The 23,607-nt window shown below is 37.6% G+C and overlaps 1 protein-coding gene across 1 annotated transcript in view; it reads right to left on the bottom strand.

The window, feature by feature from the left end:
* LOC128656862 (vomeronasal type-2 receptor 26-like) overlaps window positions 1–13,709 on the bottom strand; it is a 109,329-nt gene extending 95,620 nt beyond the window's left edge. The window contains exon 1 of the mRNA XM_053711028.1: window positions 13,566–13,709. Coding sequence (XP_053567003.1) covers window positions 13,566–13,709 — 144 coding nt within the window. The remainder of the gene's footprint in view (window positions 1–13,565) is intronic.
* Between the last annotated feature and the right edge of the window lie 9,898 nt (window positions 13,710–23,607).

Consider the following 23,607-nt stretch of genomic DNA (forward strand, 5'->3'; position numbering starts at 1 on the left):
CTATGATGATCAGCAAGCCTCTTGTATCTAGAGACAGCTGAACGTAACTGAGAGCGAATACTTTGCCAATGAGTAGTGAGGTTAGTAACGTGTCAGTCTGCAGCAGGACCCCCTGTGGACTGAGCAGAAAGAGGAAAAACACAAGGTTTGTAACCTGCTGCGGCTTGAAATGGAGAACATCGTAGAGAGGAGTGACAATGAGTATTATTTGCCAGCTCAGCTAGGGGTAACAATTCAGACCAGTTGGTATGGAGAGAATTAACAAAAGCTATGAGATAGGCTTCGAGATCTTGATTCACTCTCTCAGTCAGCCCTTTAGTGTGAGGATGGTAGCCAGAAGACAAGGAAACAGTGGTTTCAATCAATTTGCAAAAGGCTTTCTAAAAAATAGAGATGAATTGTGGACCTATGTCGGAAACAATATTGACGGGAATGCCATGTAGTTGTATCACATGTAACAGTAAAAGAGATGATAATTCTTGGGCAGATGGCAGTTTCTTTAAGGGTACAAAGTGAGCCAATCTGGAAAATCGATTCACCACAACCCAGATAACCATATGATGGTCAGAAGGAGGGAGATCCACAATAAAATCCATTGTTATGTGTGTCCACGGTTGTTTGGGAATGAACAACAGTTGGAGCAAGCCAGGAGGCAAGGATTGGGAGTCTTATTGGCAGCACAAGTCATGCAGGCTTTCACATAATCCTGAGTGTTAGACTTTATGGTAGGCTACCATACATTTTGTGATAGAAGCTTAAAAGTTCTTGTCAAACCTGGATATCCTGACAGTTTACTATCATGAGCCCAGGATAGCACAGAGGTACGTAGGTTCAGAGGTACAAAGAAGACATTGGGAGCCGTGGGGGCTACAGGAGGCTTTCTAGACTGGGCACATTGCAGTCTTTGAAGAAGAGATGTGTTAAATTAAGCAACCACACAAGAGGGGGTATTATATGTTCACTAGAAGCTTCAGAGAAATCACTAGACTGAGGAAACTGACAGGAAAGGGCATCAGCCTTTTATTTTTGGTCCAAGGAAGATAAGAGACCATAAAGTTAAAACCAGAAAAGAACAAGGCCCACCTGTTCTGTCGAAGATTGAGTCGATGAGCAGTCTCTTGGTATGTCAGATTATTGTTGTCAGTGAGAATCTGAATAGGATTGGTGGTACATTCTAGCCAATGACGCCATTCAGTCATTTTAATGGCTAAGAGTTCACGAATACCCACATCGTAATTCCTCTTTGCAGGAGTAAAGCGTTTAGAGAAAAAGGCTACAGGGTGTAACTTGGAAGTTGAAGGATCCCTTTGAGTTAAGACTGCTCCAGCTCCAAACTTGGAGGCGTCAACCTCTAAAGTGAACTGCAGGTCAGTATCAGGATTGCACAGTACAGGAGCAGAACAAAGGGCCTTTTTCAGAATAGAGAAGGCATTCATGGCTTCAGGAGGCAAATGTTGCAGTCTTTGTTCCATTTAGTCAACTCAGTGAGTGAAGCAACTATCTGGGAAAAGTTCTTTATAAACTTGCAGTAATAATTGCAGAACACCAAGAATCTCTGTAGTTCCTTTAATAAAGTTGGTTTAGGCCATTCCAGAACTGATGTGAGCTTAGAAGGATACATGTCAAAACCCTCCTTCGAAATAACATAGCCAAGGAACTAGATTTGGACTTGATAAAACTCACATTTCTCCAGTTTGGCTACAAGAGGATTGTCTCTGAGGCGGAGAAGTACCTGTCTCACATGTTCATGATGCTCCTCAAGGGTGGAAGAGAAAATAAGGATGTCATCCAGGTAGACAATGACAGTGCAATTGAGGAGGTCACGGAAGACATCATTGACAAATGCTTGAAAGACTGCAGGGGCATTACAGAGCACAAAGGGCATTTTAGATTTTAAATCTCTTATTTCAATTTAAACATCTCAATACAGAAATAGCACAGGCATAGTTAACATCTTAACGACAAGTGATGGTCTTTCTATAAGGCTTTAGTAGATATGTGTATTGAATCCATCAATGATTTATCTATGGTACAATTATTTCACAAATTAGAAGAGGCTCTTAAGAATGAACATAGACACTGGTGGGACATAGACACATTACAAAAGTATAAAGAGAGGGGGCATATACCCAGGGGTCTGAGGATTTCTAAACACTGTTCTTTTAAACATGATCCAGACCTTACAACTAAATGGCAGGGTATTTTAACGGAATGCTCTCTTAAACTTATAGATCTTTTAATTGAATTCAGAGAAACTCTGTTGAAAAAAACAGAGTTAGAGATTGAGGATATTCAGAATACTCTAAGTAAATTTGAGTCTAATACGGAATACATTGCATTCACTAAGGAAGTACAAGATAAATCTGATGCTTTCCAAAAGAAAATTATACATACTAAAATTAAAAAATTGGCTAGGGATGAGCAAGATTACTTAGAGGATAGAGTCTATGACATATATTCTAAAGAGAGGGGAGAGGAATCTAATAACCACATTTCCCTATCTGATATAGCAGGGGATAACACCTGAGTGGAAGTGGAGTATAGGAAACCCAAAGACAAGAAGAAAAATGTGCAGTTTAGGAACAGCAAAAACTACAGTGGTAAAAACACATATGGTAGTTTTTCTCCTAAACAGCGGAAACAGGCTTCCACTCATGTTGGGGAGAGGGTTGATTATAGTTCTACTCCTAAACAACAGAAACAACCTTCTATATCTTGGGAAAAGGATAATTATAATCATAGGCCCAATAGAGATTTCCATAATAATTTTGATTACAAATCCAATAGGGATTATCATAGCAATTATGATTATCATCACAAACCTCAGCACTTTACAGACAATTCAAGAATATACAGTCCCAGTGGACCAAGGAGTAATTATCGAATATATTCTAGGAGTCAACTAGATGCTAGGAATCCTTATCAAAGAGATGAGAGGGAACATACTAACAATCCCCAGGTTTTTCAGCACGATCAGAGAGCAATACACAATCCCCCGCATTTGAGACATGCTCCGATACGTTTAAAACAACTAGAAAGAGGTCTAGAAAAAGAGAATCTAACAACTACACCGAAAAAAAGATCATACGCCAATGTGGCAGCAGAGGGAGAACTAAGTCATCCCAAAAGGAGAAATTTAAACGAATGAGAGAGAATATATACGATTTGTCTGATCATGTTTTAACGAATGAAGAGGTTTGCGTTTTAAATAGGGGTCTTTCCTTTTGTCCCTCTAAAAATCATAACCTGTTTGAATTATTTGTTGACATCAATAAATTTGTCAATTTAAACGCTATTTTTGCAATAAGAAATTGAAAGGTTCAGGCCTTAAACCCATCCTAACGGATGAAATGGTAGAAAGGCCACTAACAGATATTATATATTTTGAACCTGAGACACTATGCAATGAATTATTTGATAATTATATACATTCAGATCTAACCCCAAGATCCAATTTCAACCCTCCTAATACAGGGTTGAGTATTGAGTTGTTTCAGAATTTAGTTTTGGAAGAATTTGGTAAATTATCTGATAGTAATATTAAGAATCCAAATTTAAATGTATATGAAATGAAAGCTTTATCTAGATTGGCGGTTAATAATGATATAGCAATAAGACAAGCCGACAAAGGGGGAGGAATAGTATTGCAGAACATCAAAGACTATATCAAAGAAGCAGATCGAATATTGCTAGATACTGAATATTATAGATTATTAACATTTAACCCTACAACTAAGTTCCTTGCTAATTTAATCAAAATGGTTGATTCAGGATGGCTAGAAGGAATACTTACTAAAAAAGAAAGAGATTATTTAATACCTTATACACCGAATTTAGCATATTACTATCACCTCCCTAAGATCCACAAGAGTTTGGTGGATCCGCCAGGGAGGCCCATTATTTCAGGGATCGGCAACTTAACGTGTAACTTATCTGAATATGTCGACCAATTTCTGAAAAAATCAGTAGTGACATTACGATCATACATAAAAGACACGCCAGATCTAATTTATAAGTTATCCAATATTAAAAAGGAAGGGAGAGACGTTTTATGGCTAACATGTGACGTCTCCGCTTTGTACTCCAATATTGCCCATAATCTTGGAATTAGAGCCATCGAGTATTATTTGAGGAAAGATATTTATATGCCAGACAGACAGAGGGAATTTTTATTAGAATGTATCTCATTTATATTAAAGAATAATTTTTTTGTATATCAAGAAAAATTTTATCTGCAAATTAAAGGCACGGCCATGGGTACCAGGTTCCCCCCAAGCTTTGCTAATCTCTTTATGGGATATTTCGAGGAACAGTACATTTATTCCTCGACATATGGGGCGAACCTGATCTTCTATGGCTGCTTTATAGACGATCTCCTGTTTATTTGGGAAGGCAGCTCACTAGAAGCCCAAAAGTTTATAAACAGTTTAAATAATAACGAATTAGGTCTTAACTTCACTTCTAAATTAGACACCACTAGTATAGATTTTTCGGATTTAATACTTGAATGGGATACTGTAGGGAACATATCTACTAAAACTTTTTTTAAGTCAGTGGATGCGAATAGTTATCTAAATTATAAAAGCAACCATCATCTGCCATGGAAGAAAAACATCCCTTATAATCAATTTTGCAGGATCCATAGGAACTGCACTGACTTAGAAACCTTTGAAAATCAGGCATCTATATTGAAAAATAGGTTCCTTGAGAAACACTACCCTAAAGATCTGTTAGATAAAAGTTATATTAGAGCGATAAATAAATGTAGAGAGGAATTTTTCATTAAGAAGGATAAAGTCATTGTAGGTAAAATAGAGGAAGCTAAAATCAAGAATGTTAGATTTATAACACAATACAACAACAACCGCAAAAAGATCAAAAATATTTTGGGCAAATATTGGCATATTCTGACAGGGGACCCTCTTCTGAGAGATTGTATAGGGAAATCGCCAGTATGTACCTTCAGACGGGCCCCAACACTAAAAAACATGTTAGCCCCAAGTAAGATTTTAATGAAGAAACATTCTCCAGGTGTTAAAAAGAGTATGAATCATAATGCTAGATTCGACAATAGATCCCTGGGTAAACCGGGTTTTTATAAATGTAATCATGCAAATTGTGGTCTTTGTGAACATACTAATAGCAAAAGGACAGAATTTGTATCCTATGTGAGCAAGAAAAAATTCAACATTAAAGCACGCTTCACATGTGATTCAGCATTCGTAGTCTATATGCTAGAGTGCAGTTGTGGGGTCCAGTACGTGGGGAGAACTTCGAGACCCCTAAAGAAAAGATGGGGGGAACACAAGAGAAATATTACGAAGAATATTTTAAATCATAGTGTTCCTAGACATGCCAATCATAGTCATGTAAGTACATCTGATTCCTTTTGTATTTTCCCACTTGAACTGGTCACCCCTAAATGGGGTAGGAATAGATACTTGCATTTGAGACAGAGGGAGACATTCTGGATATGGAAACTTCGAACTCTGTCTCCCTATGGCTTGAATGCAAATATTGATATGGCAGCTTTTAATTGATGTCCCATAGTGCAGCTATCCCCTTTCCTATTTATACCTGTTTTTTGGTCTTTCTCCCTCTTCACCATAGTCTTAATGTATCTCTAATATCTTTAACAAATTGGGGTCCCTATTTTTTCCCACACCATTGTATTAGTAAACCATATGGTATTCTTGCCGATTGTCACAACAGCATATGATTAGCATCCTCTTATATATGTGTAATGTATTTTCATTTGCACATATGTGGTTATATACATTTTTATATATTGTATATATTTGAAAACTTATGGTCCGCTCACACAGTGCTGATCGATTAATTTTGTTCAACTGAGCAATCACTGTTAGTTACTATTGTGGAGTTTGCGGACATAAACTTAAATGTGACTAGACTCACAATATCGTAGGTATCTTATTTTAACCATCTGTTTTTGTGGGTGTGTATTTCGCCATATACCCAATTGAATTATATTAACTACGTTATGGGTAATCTTTCAGAGTTCTTGTACCCTTAGCTATTGTTTGAAGGCTATATTGTTCAAATACTTGTCTCCTTATCACGACCCAGGGAGTTACCACTATTTACATCACTTGCACTTATTAGCACTTTTGGATCAGATTATGCTAATAATAATTTTATACAGTACTCGTTTGAGAGTGTATATTAATATTACATTTCCTTACATTCAGTTTTATTTATTTTAATATTTTTATATTGTTACGTAATATGAATTTTGTCATTATATGTAGTTATGCTATATGTATTTTATAGTTTTATAGCTTGCATTGTATAATCATTGCATATATCCGAACATCCCCTTATCAAGTTTCAAATATTTTGATGGATGGATGTTTCGATATATTTACACGATTTTGTATTTTAAATGTGTTTTATAAGACTGCGCTGCATTAGCAGATGTGTCCGATATGGTAGTCCTAACATTACAACACATGAATAGTCACACTGAACAGCGTTAGAGGACTGACTGTTTTAACTGGGAATCATTAACCGATCTCAGTTGTATCAAAGTAGTACTTCTTTACCTCCGTGAATTTGGAGGGTTGCCTAGTATACACCACCTCATTGGTGCTTACAACTCCAATTGGAACTCCATAATGATGACACACCTACACGCAAGCGCAGTATGAGTTTTAAGACGCCGAACAGGGTGTCATAAGTTCGTGGTTACTGTGTTTTATTTTACATATATGCACCTGAGGAAACGGTCACGTACTGACCGAGAAACGTTGTGCCAAATAAAGTCTTGTCATTGTTTTTAGACTTTGTGCCATGAACTTTATTTCACTTTCACCTATACGGTAATATTGCCATATACACACACTTTTTCCAGCGTTTTGTCTGGGTCTGTTTAGTGTGTATGATCTGCTTATTTGCTGGGTCTGGAGCCTTGCTGGACACATTATCAGCTTGTAGTGCCGGTCACTATCCAGGAAAGCACAGGCTGCACACATAAGAGGACGTGTTGACTACGGAACCGTTATCCAGACCACACAGGAGTGGGAGTTAGCTGGATGACTCCAAGAGTCCAGAAGGCATTTGTGACACTTCTCAAGTGTCTGCTATCTTGTGAGTATAACAACACATACAGCAGCAGCGTGTCATGCCTTACTGATTGTGCACTATGTTGGCGCCTTTTTTTGTTTCAATCTATCTGTAGATACCTCGTTTTGGGCTACCAACAAGATTTATTTGAAGAAGCTGCTTGCCATTTGCCACCTGTTATGAAATCCAACTTGGTTTTAACACTTATGTGGACATTTTGGCCTAGATTTGGAGTTTGGCGTTAGCTGTGAAAACCAGCGTTAGAGGCTCCTAACGCTGGTTTTAGGCTAACTCTGGTATTTGGAGTCACTCAAAAAAGGGTCTAACGCTCACTTTTCAGCCGCGACTTTTCCATACCGCAGATCCCCTAACGTAAATTGCGTATCCTATCTTTTCAATGGGATTTTTCTAACTCCGGTATTTAGAGTCGTGTCTGAAGTGAGCGTTAGAAATCTAACGACAAAACTCCAGCCGCAGGAAAAAAGTCAGTAGTTAAGAGCTTTCTGCGCTAACGCCGGTTTATAAATCTCTTAACTACTGTACTCTAAAGTACACTAACACCCATAAACTACCTATGTACCCCTAAACCGAGGTCCCGCCACTCAATTAAATTTTTTTAACCCCTAATCTGCCGACCGCTACCTACGTTATACTTATGTACCCCTAATCTGCTGCCCCTAACACCGCCGACCCCTGTATTATATTTATTAACCCCTAATCTGCCCCCCACAACGTCGCCGCCAGCTACCTACACTTATTAACCCCTAATCTGCCGACCGCAAAGCGCCGCCACCTACGTTATCCTTATGTACCCCTAATCTGCTGCCCCTAACACCGCCGACCCCTATATTATATTTATTAACCCCTAATCTGCCCCCCTCAACGTCGCCTCCACCTGCCTACACTTATTAACCCCTAATCTCCCGAGCAGACCGCACCGCTACTATAATAAAGTTATTAACCCCTAATCCGCCTCACTACCCCTATAATAAATAGTATTAACCCCTAATCTGCCCTCCCTAACATCGCCGACACCTAACTTCAATTATTAACCCCTAATCTGCCGACTGGAGCTCACCGCTATTCTGATAAATGTATTAACCCCTAAAGCTAAGTCTAACACTAACACCCCCCTAAATTAAATATAATTTTAATCTAACGAAATTAATTAACTCTTATTAAATAAATGAATCCTATTTAAAGCTAAATACTTACCTGTAAAATAAATCCTAATATAGCTACAATATAAATTATAATTACATTGTAGCTATTTTAGGATTAATATTTATTTTACAGGCAACTTTGTAATTATTTTAACCAGGTACAATAGCTATTAAATAGTTAAGAACTATTTAATAGTTACCTAGTTAAAATAATTACAACATTACCTGTAAAATAAATCCTAACCTAAGTTACAATTAAACCTAACACTATACTATCATTAAATTAATTAAATAAAATAACTACAATTACCTACAATTAAACCTAACACTACACTATCAATAAATTAATTAAATACAATATCTACAAATAACTACAATGAAATAAACTAACTAAAGTACAAAAAATAAAAAAGAACTAAGTTACAAAAAATAAAAAATATCTACAAACATAAGAAAAATATTACAACAATTTTAAACTAATTACACCTACTCTAAGCCCCCTAATAAAACAACAAAGCCCCCCAAAATAAAAAATGCCCTACCCTATTCTAAATTACTACAGTTCAAAGCTCTTTTACCTTACCAGCCCTGAACAGGGCCCTTTGCGGGGCATGCCCCAAGAAGTTCAGCTATTTTGCCTGTAAAAAAAACATACAATACCCCCCTCCAACATTACAACCCACCACCCACATACCCCTAATCTAACCCAAACCCCCCTTAAATAAACCTAACACTAAGCCCCTGAAGATCTTCCTACCTTATCTTCACCATACCAGGTTCACCGATCCGTCCTGAAGAGCTCCTCCGATGTCCTGATCCAAGCCCAAGCGGGGGGCTGAAGATGTCCATGATCCGGTAGAAGTCTTCATCCAAGCGGGGCAGAAGAGGTCTTCCATCCGATTGAAGTCTTCATCCAAGCGGGGCAGAAGAGGTCTTCCATCCGATTGAAGTCTTCATCCAGGCGGCATCTTCTATCGACATCCATCTGGAGCGGAGCGGCAGCATCCTGAAGACCTCCGACGCGGAACATCCATCCTGGCCAACGACTGAACGATGAATGACGGTTCCTTTAAATAATGTCATCCAAGATAGCGTCCCTCGAATTCCGATTGGCTGATAGGATTCTATCAGCCAATCGGAATTAAGGTAGGAATATTCCGATTGGCTGATGGAATCAGCCAATCAGATTTAGCTCGCATTCTATTGGCTGATCGGAACTGCCAATAGAATGCAAGCTCAATCTGATTGGCTGATTGGATCAGCCAATCGGATTGAACTTGATTCTGATTGGCTGATTCCATCACCCAATCAGAATATTCCTACCTTAATTCCGATTGGCTGATAGAATCCTATAAGCCAATCGGAATTCGTGGGACGCCATCTTGGATGACGTCATTTAAAGGAACCGTCATTCGTCGTTCAGTCGTCGGCCAGGATGGATGTTCCGCGTCGGAGGTCTTCAGGATGCTGCCGCTCCGCTCCAGATGGATGTCGATAGAAGATGCCGCCTGGATGAAGACTTCAATCGGATGGAAGATCTCTTCTGCCCCGCTTGGATGAAGACTTCTACCGGAAAATGGACATCTTCAGCCCCCCGCTTGGGCTTGGATCAGGACATCGGAGGAGCACTTCAGGACGGATCGGTGAACCTGGTATGGTGAAGATAAGGTAGGAAGATCTTCAGGGGCTTAGTGTTAGGTTTATTTAAGGGGGGTTTGGGTTAGATTAGGGGTATGTGGGTGGTGGGTTGTAATGTTGGGGGGGGTATTGTATGTTTTTTTTACAGGCAAAAGAGCTGAACTTCTTGGGGCATGCCCCGCAAAGGGCCCTGTTCAGGGCTGGTAAGGTAAAAGAGCTTTTAACTTTAGTAATTTAGAATAGGGTAGGGCATTTTTTATTTTGGGGGGCTTTGTTGTTTTATTAGGGGGCTTAGAGTAGGTGTAATTAGTTTAAAATTGTTGCAATATTTTTCTTATGTTTGTAGATATTTTTTTATTTTTTGTAACTTAGTTCTTTTTATTTTTTGTACTTTAGTTAGTTTATTTCATTGTAGTTATTTGTAGATATTGTATTTAATTAATGTATTGATAGTGTAGTGTTAGGTTTAATTGTAGGTAATTGTAGGTATTTTATTTAATTAATTTAATGATAGTATAGTGTTAGGTTTAATTGTAACTTAGGTTAGGATTTATTTTACAGGTAATTTTGTAATTATTTTAACTAAGTAACTATTAAATAGTTCTTAACTATTTAATAGCTATTGTACCTGGTTAAAATAATTACAAAGTTGCCTGTAAAATAAATATTAATCCTAAAATAGCTACAATGTAATTATAATTTATATTGTAGCTATATTAGGGTTTATTTTACAGGTAAGTATTTAGCTTTAAATAGGAATAATTTATTTAATAAGAGTTAATTAATTTCGTTAGATTAAAATTATATTTAATTTAGGGGGGTGTTAGTGTTAGGGTTAGACTTAGCTTTAGGGGTTAATACATTTATTAGAATAGCGGTGAGCTCCGGTCGGCAGATTAGGGGTTAATAATTGAAGTTAGGTGTCAGCGATGTTAGGGAGGGCAGATTAGGGGTTAATACTATTTATTATAGGGTTAGTGAGGCGGATTAGGGCTTAATAACTTTATTATAGTAGCGCTCAGGTCCGCTCGGCAGATTAGGGGTTAATAAGTGTAGGCAGGTGGAGGCGACGTTGTGGGGGGCAGATTAGGGGTTAATAAATATAATATAGGGGTCGGCGATGTTAGGGCAGCAGATTAGGGGTACATAAGGATAATGTAAGTAGCGGCGGTTTACGGAGCGGCAGATTACGGGTTAATAATAATATGCAGTGGTCAGCGATAGCGGGGGCGGCAGAATAGGGGTTAATAAGTGTAAGGTTAGGGGTGTTTAGACTCGCGGTACAAGTTAGAGTGTTAGGTGCAGACGTAGGAAGTGTTTCCGCATAGCAAACAATGGGGCTGCGTTAGGAGCTGAACGCGGCTTTTTTGCAGGTGTTTTTTCAGCTCAAACAGCCCCATTGTTTTCTATGGGGGATTCGTGCACAAGCACGTTTTTGAAGCTTGCCGCTTGCGTAAGCAACTCTGGTATCGAGAGTTGAAGCTGCGTTAAAAATGCTCTACGCTCCTTTTTTGGAGCCTAACGCAGCCTTTATGTGGACTCTCAATACCAGAGTTATTTTTATGGTGGGGCCAGAAAAAAGCCGGCGTTAGCTACGCGGGTCCTTACCGACAAAACTCTAAATCTAGGCCTTTGTTTTTTATGATTGGTTATTAAGTATTATTAATGCACTGTATCGTTTTGGTTACAGTACGGATTGCACTTTATTTATGTGTTTTTTTTCATTTCACTGGGAATATCGTATATTTATCCTGAGTAGTCATTTCACTACCAATCAGTTTATCATAATTTTTTGAGGGATACTAGTGTATTCACTTTTGCCACTTATATATTAGTAATTCAACCGTTGGCGCACTGATTTAATTTTTGTCATTTCTTGTTGCAATTGTGTTTGAACTTGAATCAGTTAATGATTACAATACAGTTTAGATTTTAAATCTCTTATTTCAATTTAAACATCTCAATACAGAAATAGCACATGCATAGTTAACATCTTAACGACAAGCGATGGTCTTTCTATAAGGCTTTTTTTTTTCTATACTGCAAGACAGTGCTATATCAGGACACCTGCCGAAGGGAGGGAGGTTATAATTGCACAGACTTTCCCCTTGCGGCAAGACCACCACTCTTATAGGCAGGAAAGCCTTCAATGACCAGTGATGTACAGGGTGCAATTTTTTAAAATGATATATATATATATATTTATATAAAAAAGAGTCAATATCGAAAGGAATTCAGCGCTACAAAAATACCTAATGTAATAGTATGTAAGTGATATTATGTCAAATGTATCCTAAGTATCTATTATTATAGAAACAAACAGTCAGTATACGTCTCTATATAGAGAAAAGAGTCCTCGATTGCCAAGATGAAATGCAACACAAGGGCAATCCGAGTAATGGATTATAAGTTATTTTCGCATATATATCAAAAAATGTCAATAATAATAATAATAGTGGAGGTAAAGCTGCGACAGCGGGCACTAAAAGACAAGTGGTATTCCCTTACCAGAGGGTACCTCAATCATATGAGGTAATGTCTGTGCATCTGGTAAAATCTCTCCAGTGTGTCTTGGTTTCTCCTCCTGTATTAGAAGATATCCTGGGATTTGTCTTCCATGCAAACTTGTGTATGGTACTATCAGCCTTGAAGAACTCCCGGCCTTTGGTATTGTTGGCTTGGTGTCTCCCCGCAGTATGGTATTTCAATCTGGATCTTGGCTCTCACCGGATTAGATGTAGTTTAGCAAGGAAAAAAGAAGAAGAGTACATAGCGTGATACTGTATGGATAAAATTTATTACATTCAGAACACAGATAGGAAATGCACTCACATTAATTAACCTCAATCAATATGAGGTAAGTAAAGATGTGTAGATATATTTTTATACACCTTACGCAGGTGTTGTTTAAAGTCAGAATTTCTTTCTTTCTTGTGACTGTGTGGTATATGCGTGAGAACTACAGGTATACAGGTCCCAAAGGTATCCTAAAGTGTCCCAAAGGTACCTATAAAGTTCATTTAGTAGTGGTTGCAATATACAAAGTACAGACCAAAGTTAGTGAAAGAGTGGTGACAGGACTCCTAGTAGGTCTGAGGCCTGCTGCTGAGATGGTTGAAGCAGCTGCAATCTCTGCTGCACCGTGCACTGGTAGTTTTGAAACACAGTATCTTTAACACTTATTCTGCAGTTAAAACACGTGATGCGGTGGACAAAAAAAACATGGAAATTGAAACATACAGTGATATCAGTATGTTAGTCTTAACCGTTATGGTCAGATGGCTACAATACCGTATTGCCAAAGTGTTTCTGTTTGGGTGATATATAAACAAACAGAATATGTTTCAAATGTGTTTAAAGTTGGTATGAATCACCTATTGTAGCCTAATTGACAGCTTAGTGCAAAAGGCAGATGCCGTATAGAGCAGGGTGTGCATGTGTATATTGTCAGCAAATAGCAAATGTTTATGTTTCCGGATTGCAATGTGAGTGTAGTATTGTAAAAAGCACTCAAAAGTGCAGCTGGTAGTAGTCGGATAAGCAAGCTTAATAAGTATAAGCTTGAAAAGAATCGTCAAAATTCAGCTGTGATTAACAGTTCAAATGACAGCCGCTAAGGGAAAGAAAGAGCAAAGCCACACTCTCAAAATAAAAATCCTTACGCGTTTCAAAGCGTTAGACGTGCTTCTTCATCAGAGGAAGTTGTGGCTTGCTTTGTGGAAATGGCTGAACTTTAAAGGGCTTCGAGTGGGCGTCTTTTTTCCTTTCACGTGATGACGTGAGGTGCGGCTGTTCGGTATTGTCTGTGTGTGCTGGTGTTGTCATGGTGACGGTTTGTAAATAATTACGTAACCGTCAGTGTAAAACGGTGAGGAGTAGAAATGGTTTTAAGGGGAAGCGAGGAAAGGCTTATAAAAACAAGAATGTCTAGCTGTCTGAAGCAAGGCTAGACACCAGTGTTAGGACTCTCTGGGAGGTGATAATAAATCCTTCCTTATTGTGAAAGATTAGTTTGTGTCAAGACAGGCTTGTATTCTACAGACAAGATTACTCTCTGGTGGGACCTGTAGCTGCCTGTGTGGTGTTGTTATATATATTCCCCTATTGAAATATCTCTAATTTAAAGGTTGGAGGAGTGTTCTATAAACTCAGCTAGGGTAGTGTTAAATTCCAGTGTTGAGCTGGAAGTTTTTTAAAAAAAATATATAAATAGGTAAACTGGGCATAAGAAATATAAGAATATAATATATTATTTTGTAATTACTAAATACTATATGTTAGACTTTGGCTACCCCCTACTTATGTTTTTTGATTGTCATAAGGTAAAGGGCCTTAGAGTTTCCATTTTTGGATGGAAGAAAAGATAATAATAATAATTACATTAAATATTAAGGAAAATAGTGATGTGTCTTTTCTGTAATGTCCAAAAGAAACCTGTGTTGAGAGCAAATGACTAGAGATTAGCATTTTAGGTAATTTGCAGCACCTTTATTGATGAGGGGAAGTGGGTTAGAGGAAAGCTGCTAGGTCTATATCTTCATTCATTCCTCCTGGGGTCATAGTGCCCATGTAATGAATCCAGTACGATTCTCTTTGTCTCAATTTTTGGAATCTGTCCCCTCCTCTAGCTGGGGTTAGAACATGTTCAAGGATAGTGCCTCTTAGGAGTGAAGGGTTTTTTTGATGGAAAAATTTGAAGTGTCTGGATAAGCTATGATCTTTATAGCCTTCTTCTATGTTTTTCAGATGCTCCAAAAGTCTAGTTTTGTAAGTACTTTTTGTGCGTCCGATGTATTGAAGTTTACACGGGCATTCAAGTAGGTATACCACAAAGGTGGTCTTTCAGTTGGTAAGTCTGTTGATGTTGCATTTTTTGTGTGGGAATGTCTTGGACTGTATCGATTTCGTCAGTTTTTTTGGGTCATATGCATGCTCACAACCTTTACAATTCAAACGATTGCATTTAAAAAAGCCTTTGCTTTTTTCAGTTAGCCAGTTATCTCCAGACTTTTTTCTAATTTGGCTGGGGGCCAGCATTTGTTTAAAGTTTAGATTTTTTCTGAAGATTATTTTTGGTGCTGGTCCTATGGCATTCTTAAGAAGTTTGTCCTGCTGTAGTATTGGTCAAAACTTTCTTAAGATCTTTTTAATTTCCGGGGCGGCTTCGTTGTATGTTGTAATCAAGGAAATCTTTTGTGGTTTGTCAGTACGATTTTTATTTTGACCTTGTAACAAATTTTTTCTTTCGAGTCGTCTAACTTTGTTTCGAGAGTTTTCTATTAGTTTTTTTGGGTATTTCTTTTCGATGAATTTGGTTTGTAGAATTTCTGATTCTGTGTTATAATCGTTTATTTTCTAGCAGTTTCTACGTACTCTCTGAAATTGTCCAAACGGAATGTTATTTATCCAAGGTCGATAATGACCACTGTCTGCTCTAAGATAGCCGTTACAGTCGGTTTCTTTAGTGTATAGTTTTGTTAAGATCTTCTCATTTTCATGGAATAACACTAGGTCTAGATATTCAATACTTGTATTTGAAATTTTGGACGTGAATTTAAGGTTATAGATATTTGTGTTTAGATATTGGATGAATTCACTGCTTGTTTTTTCATCTCCTTCCCATATGACCACAATGTCATCAATATACCTTCCCCACCATATCACATTGTGCATAAACGGGTTGTTGGTATATATGTATGTTTTTTCCCATTCCCCCATAAAGAGGTTAGCGTAGCTGGGGGCCATAATGGTCCCCATAGCTGTCCCGCTGGTTTGTAGAAAGAATTTACCATCAAATAGGAAATAGTTCTTTTCCAGAACAAATCTGATACTATCCAAAATGAAGAGTTGATGTATCTCAGTCAGGGATGTTTCTTTGAGTACTTGTGACATGGTCTGTATTCCTAGAGTATGTGGAATACAAGTGTACAAGGATGACACATCAAGTGTCATCCAATTGTATGTGTCTTTCCATTTTCTTTGTTCCAGTTTTGTAATTAGATCAGTAGAATCTCTTATATAAGATGTTAGTTGTGGAACCAGAGGCTTTAGGAAATAGTCCACGTATTGTGACAGTCTTGCTGTCAAGGAGTCAATCCCGGTGGATTTTTTTGGTCCTTATGTATCTTGGGCAAGTGGTAAAATATAGCCTTTCTGGGATATTGGTGAGTTAAAAATTTAAGTTCATTCATGTTGAGGAGTTTATTGAACTGGGCTGTGTCTATAAGTGAATTGTATTCTTTTTGAAATGACTCGGTGGGGTCTCCTCTTAGTTGGATATAAGTCTGAGGGTCATTCAGAAGCCGGTATGCTTCTTTGATATAATCGGGTTTATTTTGGATGACGAGACCCCCACCTTTGTCGGCCTCCCTTAGGATAATGTCATCCATATCCATCAGGTTTTTTAAAGCTTCTTTTTCTTTTTTACATAGGTTGTCATGTCTTATTTTGAAGTTAGTGCACAGGTTGTCTAGTTCTTTAGTTACTAGATCATTAAAGGTGGGAATGAAGTTACCCTTTGATTGTATGGGGTAAAATATTGATGAGGGTTTCAAGTTGGAATTGTTGTGGGTCATAGAACAAATATTTTCTGAATTGTTTTCATTGTTTGAGTATAATTCTTCCAAAATGTTTAATGTTTCATAGTCAGTTTCTTCCAGTTGATCAAGTGTAGTGGCATTCTCTTTAATTTTAGTTTTTTCGAAGTGTCTGCAAAGTGTTAGTTTGCGGATGAATTTATTAAAATCAATGAATAAGTTGAAGGGATTTGGGCCTCTCGTGGGTGCAAAGCTGAGGCCTTTGGATAGGATCTCTAGTTGTGTATTTGAGAAGTTGCTGTTGGAGAGGTTAAATATTTTTAAAAATCCCTCTCCTGTTTCCCTCTCTTTGGGGTTCTTGGAATGTTGTTTCCTTCTTCTGGGTCCCACCAGGCCTCTTCCTCTTCGTCCTCTTCTGGTCCTTTTCTTTTCCTGGTTTGGTCCCTTGACCATTGTGGTCTGAGATTTATTTCGTGATTGTTTGATTCAATCCTGTCTCTTTTTGGTATCTCTGTAGTATTTTGTCTGTTTTGTGGATGATGGTATCCCGTCCATTCCTGCTCTAAAAAATGCTGTTTGTGTTCTCTATTTTTTTGTGTTCTGTGCATCATGCCTTCTTGTCTGTGTGTGGTGTAGTTACTTGGTCCCGGATTAGAGTTTCTCCAGTCTTGTTCGTGATTTGTCTGATATCTGTGTCTTTGGTTATGATATTGTTGGTATTTGATGTCTTTCTTATTACATGGGTTTTGTTGGGGTTGTTTATTTTGGACTTGGTCCATACGCTTAGCTTGTCCCCTATGACTCCCATAATGGTTGTTATAATACCCAGGAGTTTGTTTAGAGGGATAGTATTGATGATTGTGTCTATTTTTGTTCTTATTGTAATTTGGATACTGATTTTGTTGGTTTCCATTCGGGTGGTAAGTTTCTGATTCATTTCTGTTACTTCTTACTCTGTGTGTAAAAGTATTTGTGGAATCCACGGTGCTATTTCTTCTTTTGGTCCCTTTGGAGGGGAGTTGGAAATGAATGTTTCTTGTTCCATTCAGATTTTTCTCTTTGTTGTTATTAGTTTTGTCGTGGGTATTCGCTGAAGGATTGTCATTAGAAGGTGTTTCTGGATTAGTGACATCCTCCCATATATTATCCTCCCCATCTGGACCTTTTGACTCCTCACCCTCCTGCATGTCTAGATAGTCTCTTAAGAATTTTTTTCTTTTTTTTGCTTCTAGTGTAGTTTCAAAGCGGGAAATTTTTTCTTTGTTTTTTTTCATCGATTTCTTTTACCCCTGGATCCCCTTTAAATTTTTCTAGACTATTTTTTAATTCTTTTATCTCTCCAGTGATATTCTCTATTTTATAATTGCGATATCTGGAGGCAATTTTAATTAGAGTGATAGAACACTCCTCCAAGGCTGTATCCCATTCGGAGAGGTATTCAACATCCTCGGGATCAAAAATGGACGATTTATAAAGTTTTAGACCTTTAGGTACTATCTTATATTTAAGATATCTTTCTAGATTTAAATTATCGTACCAGTGTGTAAGTTGTTTTTTACTGAGTTTCTCAAAATTTTCAAAAATGTCTTTGGGGTTCACATTTTGATCAATTACCATCTGGCTCTCATCCTCCAAATTGAAGGATAGTTTTTTTACTTTAGTTAAAGGGTCAAAGTAATTTCCAAATTCATAATTATTTGAATCCATAATTCTTTTTTTGTGTGGGTGTATCAACAAGCTGCTGATTAGGGTACACCACTCTGTGGTGGTGGGATGGGTAGAGAATATCAAAGGATGTTACCAGCGCTCAGTCTTACCACTAAAACAAAACTGATGTAACCTACTATGGTACCTGTAGTGATTGATCCTGATAGGTTTTAGTGTTTGTTTAAGGAGTATGCGAAATGTGGGATATGTAAGTTCCCTACACACTCGTGAGATTGAATGGTGTGGGTATTGAGCAGCTTGAATATACGATTCAGTGTACCCCTGACACTGTGAAATATTTATATAAAAAAGAGTCAATATCGAAAGGAATTCAGCGCTACAAAAAATACCTAATGTAATAGTATGTAAGTGATATTATGTCAAATGTATCCTAAGTATCTATTATTATAGAAACAAACAGTCAGTATACGTCTCTATATAGAGAAAACAACTTACACACTGGTACGATAATTTAAATCTAGAAAGATATCTTAAATATAAGATAGTCCCTAAAGGTCTAAAACTTTATAAATCGTCCATTTTTGATCCCGAGGATGTTGAATACCTCTCCGAATGGGATACAGCCTTGGAGGAGTGTTCTATCACTCTAATTAAAATTGCCTCCAGATATCGCAATTATAAAATAGAGAATATCACTGGAGAGATAAAAGAATTAAAAAATAGTCTAGAAAAATTTAAAGGGATCCAGGGGTAAAAGAAATGGATGAAAAAAAACAAAGAAAAAATTTCCCGCTTTGAAACTACACTAGAAGCAAAAAAAAGAAAAAAAGTCTTAAGAGACTATCTAGACATGCAGGAGGGTGAGGAGTCGAAAGGTCCAGATGGGGAGGATAATATATGGGAGGATGTCACTAATCCAGAAACACCTTCTAATGACAATCCTTCAGCGAATACCCACGACAAAACTAATAACAACAAAGAGAAAAATCTGAATGGAACAAGAAACTTTCATTTCCAACTCCCCTCCAAAGGGACCAAAAGAAGAAATAGCACCGTGGATTCCACAAATCCTTTTACACACAGAGTAAGAAGTAACAGAAATGAATCAGAAACTTACCACCAGAATGGAAACCGACAAAATCAGTATCCAAATTACAATAAGAACAAAAATAGACACAATCATCAATACTATCCCTCTAAACAAACTCCTGGATATTATAACAACCATTATGGGAGTCATAGGGGACAAGCTAAGCGTATGGACCAAGTCCAAAATAAACAACCCCAACAAAACCCATATAATAAGAAAGACATCACATACCAACAATATCATAACCAAAGACACAGATATCAGACAAATCACGAACAAGACTGGAGAAACTCTAATCCGGGACCAAGTAACTACACCACACACAGACAAGAAGGCATGATGCACAGAACACAAAAAAATAGAGAACACAAACAGCATTTTTTAGAGCAGGAATGGACGGGATACCATCATCCACAAAACAGACAAAATACTACAGAGATACCAAAAAGAGACAGGATAGAATCAAACAATCACAAAATAAATCTCAGACCACAATGGTCAAGGGACCAAACCAGGAACAGAAAAGGACCAGAAGAGGACGAAGAGGAAGAGGCCTGGTGGGACCCAGAAGAAGGAAACAACATTCCAAGAACCCCAAAGAGAGGGAAACAGGAGAGGGATTTTTAAAAATATTTAACCTCTCCAACAGCAACTTCTCAAATACACAACTAGAGATCCTATCCAAAGGCCTCAGCTTTGCACCCACGAGAGGCCCAAATCCCTTCAACTTATTCATTGATTTTAATAAATTCATCCGCAAACTAACACTTTGCAGACACTTCGAAAAAACTAAAATTAAAGAGAATGCCACTACACTTGATCAACTGGAAGAAACTGACTATGAAACATTAAACATTTTGGAAGAATTATACTCAAACAATGAAAACAATTCAGAAAATATTTGTTCTATGACCCACAACAATTCCAACTTGAAACCCTCATCAATATTTTACCCCATACAATCAAAGGGTAACTTCATTCCCACCTTTAATGATCTAGTAACTAAAGAACTAGACAACCTGTGCACTAACTTCAAAATAAGACATGACAACCTATGTAAAAAAGAAAAAGAAGCTTTAAAAAACCTGATGGATATGGATGACATTATCCTAAGGGAGGCCGACAAAGGTGGGGGTCTCGTCATCCAAAATAAACCCGATTATATCAAAGAAGCATACCGGCTTCTGAATGACCCTCAGACTTATATCCAACTAAGAGGAAACCCCACCGAGTCATTTCAAAAAGAATACAATTCACTTATAGACACAGCCCAGTTCAATAAACTCCTCAACATGAATGAACTTAAATTTTTAACTCACCAATATCCCAGAAAGGCTATATTTTACCACTTGCCCAAGATACATAAGGACCAAAAAAATCCACCGGGACGTCCTATTGTATCAGGGATTGACTCCTTGACAGCAAGACTGTCACAATACGTGGACTATTTCCTAAAGCCTCTGGTTCCACAACTAACATCTTATATAAGAGATTCTACTGATCTAATTACAAAACTGGAACAAAGAAAATGGAAAGACACATACAATTGGATGACACTTGATGTGTCATCCTTGTACACTTGTATTCCACACACTCTAGGAATACAGACCATGTCAAAAGTACTCAAAGAAACATCCCTGACTGAGATACATCAACTCTTCATTTTGGATAGTATCAGATTTGTTCTGGAAAAGAACTATTTCCTATTTGATGGTAAATTCTTTCTACAAACCAGCGGGACAGCTATGGGGACCATTATGGCCCCCAGCTACGCTAACCTCTTTATGGGGGAATGGGAAAAAACATACATATATACCAACAACCCGTTTATGCACAATGTGATATGGTGGGGAAGGTATATTGATGACATTGTGGTCATATGGGAAGGAGATGAAAAAACAAGCAGTGAATTCATCCAATATCTAAACACAAATATCTATAACCTTAAATTCACGTCCAAAATTTCAAATAGAAGTATTGAATATCTAGACCTAGTGTTATTCTATGAAAATGAGAAGATCTTAACAAAACTATACACTAAAGAAACCGACTGTAACGGCTATCTTAGAGCAGACAGTGGTCATTATCGACCTTGGATAAATAACATTCCGTTTGGACAATTTCAGAGAGTACGTAGAAACTGCTCGAAAATAAACTATTATAACACAGAATCAGAAATTCTACAAACCAAATTCATCGAAAAGGAATACCCAAAAAAAACTAATAGAAAACTCTCGAAACAAAGTGAGACGACTCGAAAGAAAAAATTTGTTACAAGGTCAAAATAAAAATCGTACTGACAAACCACAAAAGATTTCCTTGATTACAACATACAACGAAGCCGCCCCGGAAATTAAAAAGATCTTAAGAAAGTTTTGGCCAATACTACAGCAGGACAAACTTCTTAAGAATGCCATAGGACCAGCACCAAAAATAATCTTCAGAAAAAATCTAAACTTTAAACAAATGCTGGCCCCCAGCCAAATTAGAAAAAGGTCTGGAGATAACTGGCTAACTGAAAAAAGCAAAGGCTTTTTTAAATGCAATCGTTTGAATAGTAAAGGTTGTGAGCACGCATATGACCCAAAAAAAACGACGAAATCGATACAGTCCAAGATATTCCCACACAAAAAATGCAACATCAACAGACTTACCAACTGTAAGACCACCTTTGTGGTATACCTACTTGAATGCCTGTGTAAACTTCAATACATCGGACGCACAAAAAGGACTTACAAAACTAGACTTTTGGAGCATCTGAAAAACATAGAAGAAGGCTATAAAGATCATAGCTTATCCAGACACTTCAAATTTTTCCATCAAAAAAACCCTTCACTCCTAAGAGGCACTATCCTTGAACATGTTCTAACCCCAGCTAGAGGAGGGGACAGATTCCAAAAATTGAGACAAAGAGAATCGTACTGGATTCATTACATGGGCACTATGACCCCAGGAGGAATGAATGAAGATATAGACCTAGCAGCTTTCCTCTAACCCACTTCCCCTCATCAATAAAGGTGCTGCAAATTACCTAAAATGCTAATCTCTAGTCATTTGCTCTCAACACAGGTTTCTTTTGGACATTACAGAAAAGACACATCACTATTTTCCTTAATATTTAATGTAATTATTATTATCTTTTCTTCCATCCAAAAATGGAAACTCTAAGGCCCTTTACCTTATGACAATCAAAAAACATAAGTAGGGGGTACCCATAGTCTAACATGTAGTATTTAGTAATTACAAAATAATATATTATATTCGTATATTTCTTATGCCCAGTTTACCTATTTATATATTTAAAAAAAAAAAACTTCCAGCTCAACACTGGAATTTAACACTACCCTAGCTGAGTTTATAGAACACTCCTCCAACCTTTAAATTAGAGATATTTCAATAGGGGAATATATCTAATAACACCACACAGGCAGCTACAGGTCCCACCAGAGAGTAATCTTGTCTGTAGAATACAAGCCTGTCTTGACACAAACTAATCTTTCACAATAAGGAAGGATTTATTATCACCTCCCAGAGAGTCCTAACTCTGGTGTCTAGCCTTGCTTCAGACAGCTAGACATTCTTGTTTTTATAAGCCATTCCTCGCTTCCCCTTAAAACCATTTCTACTCCTCACCGTTTTACACTGACGGTTACGTAAATATTTACAAACCGTCACCATGACAACACCAGCACACACAGACAATACCGAACAGCCGCACCTCACGTCATCACGTGAAAGGAAAAAAGACGCCCACTCGAAGCCCTTTAAAGTTCAGCCATTTCCACAAAGCAAGCCAAAACTTCCTCTGATGAAGAAGCACGTCTAATGCTTCGAAACGCGTAAGGATTTTTATTTTGAGAGTGTGGCTTTGCTCTTTCTTTCCCTTAGCGGCTGTCATTTGAACTGTTAATCACAGCTGAATTTTGACGATTCTTTTCAAGCTTATACTTATTAAGCTCGTCTATCCGACTACTACCAGCTGCACTTTTGTGTGCTTTTTACAATACTACACTCACATTGCAATCCGGAAACATAAACATTTGCTATTTGCTGACAATATACACATGCACACCCTGCTCTATACGGCATCTGCCTTTTGCACTAAGCTGTCAATTAGGCTACAATAGGTGGTTCATACCAACTTTAAACACATTTGAAACATATTCTGTTTGTTTATATATCACTAAAACAGAAACACTTTGACAATACGGTATTGTAGCCATCTGACCATAACGGTTAAGACTAACATACTGATATCACTGTATGTTTCAATTTCCATGTTTTTTTTGTCCTCCGCATCACGTGTTTTAACTGCAGAATAAGTGTTAAAGATACTGTGTTTCAAAACTACTAGTGCACAGTGCAGCAGAGATTGCAGCTGCTTCAACCATCTCAGCAGCAGGCCTCAGACCTACTAGGAGTCCTGTCA

This window comes from Bombina bombina, chromosome 4 (assembly GCF_027579735.1).
Source record: "Bombina bombina isolate aBomBom1 chromosome 4, aBomBom1.pri, whole genome shotgun sequence".
Classification (NCBI taxonomy): domain Eukaryota; kingdom Metazoa; phylum Chordata; class Amphibia; order Anura; family Bombinatoridae; genus Bombina; species Bombina bombina.